Below are 9,421 nucleotides of genomic sequence, written 5' to 3'. Positions count from 1 at the left end.
AAAACAGATCGAACCGATCGTTATGCAATGTATCCACCTATAGATAGGATAAATTTGTTGGTCGGTCAGCGGTAATGTCATAGCAACTTTTAGAAAACCCGTCTTTTGATTTTAAATTCGACACCTCCCCCTTCTGCTGACGACAATTAATCAAAGCTCCATTTTTCAAAGATCTTTTGCCCCAAAATTTTACTTAAGCTATATTATTGGTATTTGGATCAGTGACGACGTTTTTTTTACATAAAATTATTACATGAGGTCCAACCTCGTCCCCAGGGCACTTGTATCTTTTCTACTAACATTAAACGGCGATACCTCGCCGTCCCGGTTAGGAAAAGAGACAACAGGGGCTGGAAACGAAGTTGCACGAGGTCGTTTATCGTAGATCACTGTCTGTAGATCATCATGAAAAGATGTTGAAACAAAGGTATGCTAAACTCAGGTTATTTTTTGACGTTAATGACATTATAAACTAATCAAAATGAAGTTAAAATAATTCTTTTAAAACTGCTTAATAATAAATTTGTAAAAAAAAAAAAGAAACATATGTGGCTAACGCGAATACCATGACGCTGAACAATCTCGTTTCCCGATGTCTGTCAGAAAAGTAATAAGGTGCCCTGGGGGACGAGGTTGAACGCCGAAGAAAATTTGTGCGAGTGTGCGTGAATTGGCTAGCACACAGATATTCAACAAAAAAATAAAAACTTTTTACATTCCTATACAATAAAATATAATAAAAAGCCATATAACATATGGGAAAATTTCTTAAAAACACGGCGGAACATCTTTTCTAGTACCAAAATGGCATAATAATTTCTGGAATTGCCAGTGTCAGTTCCAAAAAACATAAGTTTACAACTGGAAACGTTTTATTCTTTGTTCTTACTACATGGACTGGTATACATTCAATTTCCTGCTGAAATTACTTTGGTTGGGTGATTATCGCAGGGCTGGATCATCATAAAGAGATCGATGGACATCATACACTCACTAGTCTTCCTCTAAATATAATTACTGAGGATACTAAAATTGGTTTTACAAAATGTGCGAAGTAACTTCATCGTGCACTTGCTAATATTTTATAATATTTATTTACCTGATGTAAGATTTTCGTTGTTCATTGTGCTATTGTCTAATAGATAGATAGGTGTGCATACTTTACATTGCCAGCCTCACAAATAAAAGGGATATACCCGTTCTATTATTTCCAGGAGGGGCCATGGCTTCAGTGAGGAGTCCTAGAGTATTTAATGCTCATTTCGGCTACGCAGACCTCAATTAGGTTCCGTGCTGAGCCAGACAACTTCATGCAACATCCAAAGGCCCACACAATGTACCATATACATGCATTTCTGCTTTCCCGGCTATTAATACCAATGACTAGCTAAGACAAATGTTTTGTTTGGCATGACGGGCACATTGTTCCTTTTTCCAACCATGTTGTCAACTAAACCCTTTTGCCTGTTGATAACAGAAAAAAACGGAGAAACGTTAAATCCTTTCTGGTCAATGCACGTACATGTTTGTTTCCATATTTTGTGATTCCCGCTGTAGCGAAAAAAATCCCACGATGTTTTTTTTGTTAGCGTGTCGTGGGTACTTTGACCAAATTATTGATTTAGTGCACATGCGCTAACAAAGATGCTACTTTTGAACCAGTAGTTAAATTGAAACAAATGCTTTGTTTCGAGATTCGTTAGACAAGTTATGTGAAGTCTACTTATGGATTGGTTGTTTGAACGAAAAACGCGTTCAGGAGACATAACACCACATGTAGCTATATGAAGTTCCTTCGTGGTTCTGAAAATGATTGGTCGTATAGCAAGGTAATTCAGTGCAATATTTGTAACCTGAATTAACAGAGCTCAGGCCGTATGCAAGTCCCTGGTTCTTTCACAACAATCGTGTTTACGACAAACACTTTCAGTTCGCAAAGTAATGTGGAAGTATGTCAAATATCTATATACTATTCTTGACATCTGGGTTAGAACATGACGGAAAAACTCGTTCAATTTTACAAATAAATTCTTGAACTAAAATGTACAAATTTCACACGAAACCTCCTTCTTCTCTCTTTACTGTTCGAAAACCCCTCGAAGAGAAAGATATATTTGTGGATTGCTAAGTACAATTAAGAGAAAGTTTCATATAGAAAAAAATTTTTATCCGGGCATCTCTAGCAAGTCTAGAAATTAATTAAACCGCAGCTAAAGCGTCTATTAAAAACTACATACGTATCTAACCACGACCTATATCTTTATGCGAATATATTTCAGAAAGATTACGAGATGTGTACTCAGAGGATAAAAACCGGATCTAGATAAGTTCTACACGCTGATTCTGACGTGACAAGCTGAAATAAACTAACCGATATAGAACTATTATAGAAAAATAAAGCTTGTCAAGGGATTTCTAGAGGTTACTGGACTAGATTTATTTCTATTTTCCTAGCCTGAATAAAAAACATAAGTTAGTTGCAATGATATATATAAGAAACGAGAAGTCACATTATCATCAGTACCAACCCATAAACTGCAAAAATTATCTACTTTGCTCAGATAAATGTTAAGCAGTATTAACGCCTAAATTGATTTTCAAAACTACTCTCCATTCCATAAAAAACAAGAGTTGTCCATCGCAGATATGTCCGTCCATATTTCCTTGTCATTCCTCAGTAAAAAATGGCAATTTGGCTACTACTTTGAATAAAATACGCATATTATTATCGATATTGCTGCTCAATTTCTACGATTTTGCCAGCCTGTTTAATGTTTCCTCTGTAAAACAATTTAAAGTATTTACAATAGACCATTTCGGAGATTATGCGCCAATTATGAATTTGCGGAACTCGGTGGTGCAAGTTGAACTTTGGAATTCACGTTTTATTCCGTCTTTTGCCTTACGCGACAAAACAGTTTTGCTTTTTGTTATCTGTTTTTATGTTTGTTATCCTAATTTTATGATATATATTTTGAAAAGTACTTTTATTAGTCACGTATTTGTACTTTTAATTTCTTTTTGTACAATAAAGGCAACTTAATATATCCTAAAAACTTTAAACTAGCTACCTAGCTAGAGGTCTCCCAAAAATGCTTTTAGGACACTATACTGTAGCTAGCTATAAGGTAATTAATGCTTGGTTAAAGGTAATTTCGTTTTATATTTAGATATTTAAAATTGTGTAGCTGCTTTGTGCATTATAAAGATATTGGCATTGGATTTTAAACTTGGATTACATTTACTTTAGAGAGAAATTTTTAATTTTGGAAATACCTTACTGAAACTTAAGCTCGCAAAATAATCTGGCTTCTTATTTATAATGGGTGTTAAAAATTTCAATACACTGCTTATAGAGATATCATATATATACGTATGTCTTCATCGGTTTCTTTATCAGGACATGCAATTATAGCAGTAATTTATTACTAAAGTGTAAATATTTATGATAAATAAATAAATAAATAACTCTGTGAAGCTTGTTTGAATTATTGGCATAATAAGTTCCATTGAAGAAAAAGCTCTGGCGATTAACTCAACTATTACTCAGTCCACAAGAAGCCAGGCAGCTGCCTCACATAAGTTCTAAAAAATCCTCATACGTTGTAAAAGGCATAATTCGATCGTAAAAATATGTTTAAAGTTGATTAAATATCCACTTCAGCGTTACTTTTAAAATGTATTAAATAGGAGTCAAAAATAATAACAAAACACACTCAGTATCCCTACGTCCTACACGTGTATTTAATTGCTATTTATAATTCATTAATAGATCAAAGCAAAACGCTTAAATAAAAGTTGTCTGGGTTACCGTAAATCTCCAAATAAACGCCCGGGGTGTTTATTTAATTTTTTTTTTTGAGGGGGGCGTTTATTAGAGGGAGGCGTATTTAAAAGAGGGAGGCGTTTATTTATTTTCAGTTATATTTCTTTTACACAACAGTTAAAAAATCATCTTCTTCTTCATCTTCATCTAGAAGATTACCAGGATCATTTGCATCCTCAATGTCAGAATCGGTAGGTTGGTGGGTTAATTTCATTAGTATCGCCAGGACTTGCAATAAATGAATCTTTCAATTCGTTATCTTCTCCATATGTCTCGTCAAACATAGACTTTGCTTTAAACATGATGAGTTTACGAGAAACACGAAGCATATTACCAAGCCGTTCTAGTATCCATTTTAGAATATCATCCTCCAGTTGTTGGTCAGTTAACTTTCTACCACCACCCTCGAGCCTCTGATGCTTGTTTTTCATAACTACAATGTTTTCCTTGTTTAGACGCCATTCTCGTACTCTTTTTATCTCAATCTTGAAATTCAATGTTTGTTGGACGAGCAGCTACATCAACGAAAGGACACTTACAAAACCTTGGAACTTATTCACCAAAAAAGTCTTTATACCGGAAGTTTCCTGTAATTTCTTAAAAAAAAATTCTCATCATTAATTGGTTTCTCTTCCTTCTCTTGTATCATCTATAAGCTATTACATAGTAGGGGGGGGGGGGGTTGACCCGTTTGCAAGTAGGGATTTATTAAGTGGTTTATTAAGGGTGCTTATATTAAACGCCCCTCTCGAGGGGGGCGTTTAATAAAGGGGGCGTTTATAAAATATTTCGGATTTTAAGGGGGTATTTATTAGAGGAAGGTGTTTAAAAGATGGGAGGCGTTTATTTTGAGATTTACGGTATCCCCTGTTATTTAGATAAAAACATTACGAAGACCTAAACACGCTAAGAGTGTATACAAAACTCGTTTCTGTTTGTGTGTGTTTAAGAGAGTTTTCTACTACGGCATATAGGGTTCAAAGTTCAACTTGCACCACCGGCTTTGAAAATCCATAATGGCGCATAATCTCCTAAATGGTCTATATGGAAGCTAGAATAGAGCCTGTTTTGTGTATATATTTACACTGCGCTTCTGAGACAGGTAATTAATTGGCATGGTAAACGACAGACTGCAGTCTGTTTATTTTATGGGTGTTATATGGGTGTTGTTAGCATTTACAAAAAGGGCTTCCCATTAAATTTGTAACCTGTATCCTGGTGGCCAATGTGGTTTATTGCCCGCAATTATTTAACAATAACTTTGCAACTTTTATAAGGAGGGAAGATTAAGCATATAAAATATTCCGTCTGGCACTTGCCGCTATACCAGAGCGCTGTAAGATTTTCACAGGATGTGTAAAATAACATCTGTGCTAAGCACGCCACATGATTCAACTAGACTGAGTCGTCAACCTGAACTGCAATACTAACTTTTTGTTGCTTCAATGAACTTTTTATCTATCATGCTTTGAAGTGTTTCCTTGATGCTGCATACTTCATTGATATTGTCATGTCACGTACTTTTACTACACAACAAGTTCATTATATTTCAGTCTTGCATTTGTGGAAAGTAAAAAACGATTTTTAGTAATTATTTTTGCATCACCTGTTGCAATTGTTATGCAAAAAGACACGCAGATTGATAAACAAAAAACCCAGCTTCGTTATAACATTGGTTCCGCAGCTTAATAGCTCTACAACTGTCTTGTTCGTCGTACGAACTCTCGTCATGCCCTGAAGTAGAACTCCGCATATTACGAGTATCAAAATACATTTAAAAAAAAACACAGAAAAGCTGAACATGTTACTACATTGTTATCAAAAGTATTATTACGATAAATACAATTATATATGTAAAAATATACTGACAAATATTAGGAAAATTCAGTAGAAAAATAAATAACAAGAACACGTGTCTTTCACACGAAGACGTTCACACGCGTTTATTGTTTAAAAACCGCGTGTAAATGACCATTATTATAAAAAAAAAATCGCGGGTTTGGGCGGAAACATACGTATTCATCAAACCAAATGAAGTAAAATAAAAAAATGTTGAAAAAAATAATTCCTTAGTAAAATAAAGCATAACATATTCACACTCGGTTGAGCAAATTACGAAGGTGCATTCTGCAAATATATGTGGTGCATCCCAATTAAATAACAAAACTGAATATAGTTGAATATAATTCCCTTTGATTATTTGGATGTTTAAAAAAAATGGTATAAAAGCTTATTGATATTTTTACGTCTCAGACGACAATGTTGGTGAAGGCTACCACATTCAAAATCTAACCTCACACCCTTTTAACATTTCAGTTACAAAACTTCAATTCCGGTAAAAACAGGTTGTTATAATAACTAAACTAAACAAAAAAATTTTTAGTCTTAGAAATATAAATTCAATTCAATATTTACGCATACAAATTCATATAGAAGGGGCGGGGGTTGTAAGGGGGATTTCTCTAGTTCAGAACTGGTCTTGATGAAACGCGTAGAAGGTATTTCACTAGTTCTGGAAAAAGTCTTAGTGAAATACGTAACTGAATATAGGGTTGGACTTTAAATATAATATACAAACAAATTATTACCGCATGTTTAGCTCAAACTCAACAGCACGCGGTTTACAAGGTTAACGGAACTACAACTATAAGCAAACGCATTAAAGATACCATCTTTTCAACTTAGAAAGAACCTTTTGACTTTACACATACATACAGAAGTAAACCTGCACTGTTTGATCATCTAGCTAAACATTTAAATAATTAAAAGTGCTTACCAAGTACACCAAATACATACATCCTGCGGGTTAAAAATTACTATGCGATATCCGTAGAAATAGCAGCGACAAACTCAGTTCGCTTTCCCTTATTACACGGCCACTGGCTTAGCAAAGAAGATTTTGTTTAGCTTTAACGGCGGTTTTTTATCGTCAATCAGTCTACTATGCTCGAAATCTTTAATGGGTGTGTCGCCATACCTCATGTTGTCTCCTATCGTGCCATAGTTATCATACAAGCTTTTGCAATTCCGTTTTCCCGATTTCGGAGTAGAACCGGAACCATCGGAATCTATTTTCTGTTCAGCATCAAAATCCGATCTTCTGTTCGTTTCCGACATCTGATCAGGATCGCGTTTACCACTATCAATGAACGTTCCAGAATCGACAGATGAAGACGATATAGACGCAGTGTGCATGAAATCGAGCGGATCCCGTTTGGTACTTCTAGACGGCGTTTGTAACAAATCCAGCAGGTTACCCTCTTGGCAGAGCGTATCCTCCAGCGCTTTTCTTTTCATCTCATGATAGAATGAGCATGCCATGTAGTCCTCAGACACCGCATCTTCCAGTAAACGGATGATTTCAAGAAACGATGGACGATTCTTCGGGTCGCGTTGCCAACACAATTCCATAAACTCTCGCATCTGCTTGTCACAATCTGGAGGGTAGTCTAACAGACCATCATTTAAAACAAAGTGCAACACCTCTTCGTTTGATTTTCCTTGGTATGGTTGAGCACCCAGAGTAACTATCTCCCACAACACTACACCGAATGACCTAAATACAACAATGTCTATAGAATACGCAAAAGCACACCTCGTGTGGGGTGTAACAGGTTTTTCTTAAAATGTGTGCAAGAAATAATATCCTAAATACTTAATTGTATAGCATGATTTGTTTAACTATCTCTTACTTGAAAACGGGGCTTGACAGGACAAGTTAAACAATAACGTAAGCAGGGTAAGAATAGTTCCGTGGCCTCTTTAAGAATCAGGTATGTTCAGGTAAATATTGCCCTGAGTCATTGCACCGACCTCGCAAGCTCAGTCGGCACTTAGACTTTTGCGGTACAGCTCGCGGTAATCGGTTATTATTGTATTAGTATGAAGCGACAAAAAAATCGTAATCTAAGGTCATCTATACTACATATAAAGCATTATAGAAAATAAAACATAAAAAAATCCGAGCTCACACATACCAAACTACCACACATTAACAGTATAAAATGAGATAGGAAAACTCGTAATCCAAGGTCATACATACCACACATCAGAAGCAGTTGTAAACAAGCCATCTCGTAAACTTTCTGGCGCCATCCAGCGAACAGGTAGCAAACCCTTCCCTCCCTTGCGATAATAATCCGACTCGTAGATGTCACGTGCCATACCGAAATCACCTAAGAAATGAATGAATAAAACTAGAAATTTTTTATAATTCAGACGTCCTTACATTTACAATTTTACAATGTCAGTAGTAGTGATTTAAAACTTTGTAACAATAGCGGATCGGTCGGTCCTGACAATCCTGAGAATTTGTGTCTAAACCTCCGGACATTTCCCTCGTTTTTAAAGCGAACTTTTAATTACAAGTATATCAATACTAGTATATCGATACAAGTATATCGATACAGGTATATCGACACAAGTATATCGATACAAGTATATCGATACAAGTATATCGACACAAGTATATCGATACAAGTATATCGATACAAGCATATCGATACAAGTAGTAGTAGTGATTTAAAACTTTGTAACAATAGCGGATCGGTCGGTCCTGACAATCCGGACATTTTCCTCGTTTTTAAAGCGAACTTTTAATTACAAGTATATCGATACTAGTATATCGATACAAGTATATCGATACAAATATATCGACACAAGTATATCGACACAAGTATATTGATACAAGTATATCGATACAAGTATATCGATACAAGTATATCGATACAAGCATATCGATACAGGTATATCGATACAAGCATATCGATACAAGCATATCGATACAAGTATATCGATACAGGAATATCGATACAAGAATATTGATACAAGTATATCGATACTAGTATATCGATACAAGTACATCGATACAATTATATCGATACAAGTATATCGATACAAGTATATCGACACAAGTATATCGACACAAGTATATCGATACAAGTATATCGATACAAGTATATCGATACAAGTATATCGATACAAGCATATCGATACAAGTATATCGATACAAGTATATCGATACAAGTATATCGATACAAGTATATCGATACAAGTATATCGATACAAGTATACCGATGCAAGTATATCGATATTTGTGAAAAAAAACTGTAAAAAAACTATTTAAGAATAGTTGTCAAACTTAATCGAATATATTTAAAAAATAAAAAATAGCTTGCTGATATTTTGCTGACTTTGACAATAATTTCGGAATTTCCTACAATTCCTGAGAGAGTGGGTGAATATAATAATACAATTCGACTAAATATCATCACGATTTAGTCCAAAACCTTGGATGAAACACTTACAAAGTCTGTATGTTCAAAAGGTTATTGAAATAGATACCTACCGATTTTGACAGTGAAATCAATCGCAACCATGCAATTTCTCGCTGCTAAGTCGCGATGAACAAATTTCCGAGCAGCTAAATATGCCATTCCATCAGCAATTTCTGCTGTCATTTGTAACATCTCTTCATGTTTTGGTGGAAAAAGGCTACCTTTCTCCTGAAACAGAAAACAATATGTCAAAATCATAACGAAATATGAGAACAAGTTCAACATGTTACGTTTTACGTTCTAATGTAAAGATGAATCT

General features: G+C 35.0%; 2 protein-coding genes across 2 annotated transcripts in view; both read right to left on the bottom strand.

Moving 5' to 3' along the window:
- The window catches only part of LOC130636645 (coiled-coil domain-containing protein 124-like), a 33,970-nt gene extending 33,527 nt beyond the window's left edge, over positions 1-443 (bottom strand). The window contains exon 1 of the mRNA XM_057446439.1: positions 434-443. The gene's annotated coding sequence lies outside the window, so the exon portion shown is untranslated. The remainder of the gene's footprint in view (positions 1-433) is intronic.
- A 5,179-nt stretch (positions 444-5,622) lies between these two features.
- Positions 5,623-9,421, bottom strand: part of LOC130636619 (putative insulin-like peptide receptor) — a 29,306-nt gene continuing 25,507 nt past the window's right edge. Inside the window, exons 17-19 of the mRNA XM_057446405.1 lie at positions 9,174-9,330; positions 7,869-8,001; positions 5,623-7,382 (exon numbers count right to left, since the gene is read on the bottom strand). Of these exons, the coding sequence (XP_057302388.1) occupies positions 6,695-7,382; positions 7,869-8,001; positions 9,174-9,330 (978 nt within the window). The 3' untranslated portion in view covers positions 5,623-6,694. The remainder of the gene's footprint in view (positions 7,383-7,868; positions 8,002-9,173; positions 9,331-9,421) is intronic.

The sequence above is a fragment of the Hydractinia symbiolongicarpus genome, chromosome 1 (assembly GCF_029227915.1).
Source record: "Hydractinia symbiolongicarpus strain clone_291-10 chromosome 1, HSymV2.1, whole genome shotgun sequence".
Taxonomy (NCBI): domain Eukaryota; kingdom Metazoa; phylum Cnidaria; class Hydrozoa; order Anthoathecata; family Hydractiniidae; genus Hydractinia; species Hydractinia symbiolongicarpus.
The sequence above is the reverse complement of the archived record's forward strand: the minus strand, read 5'-3'. Positions and strand labels throughout refer to the sequence as shown.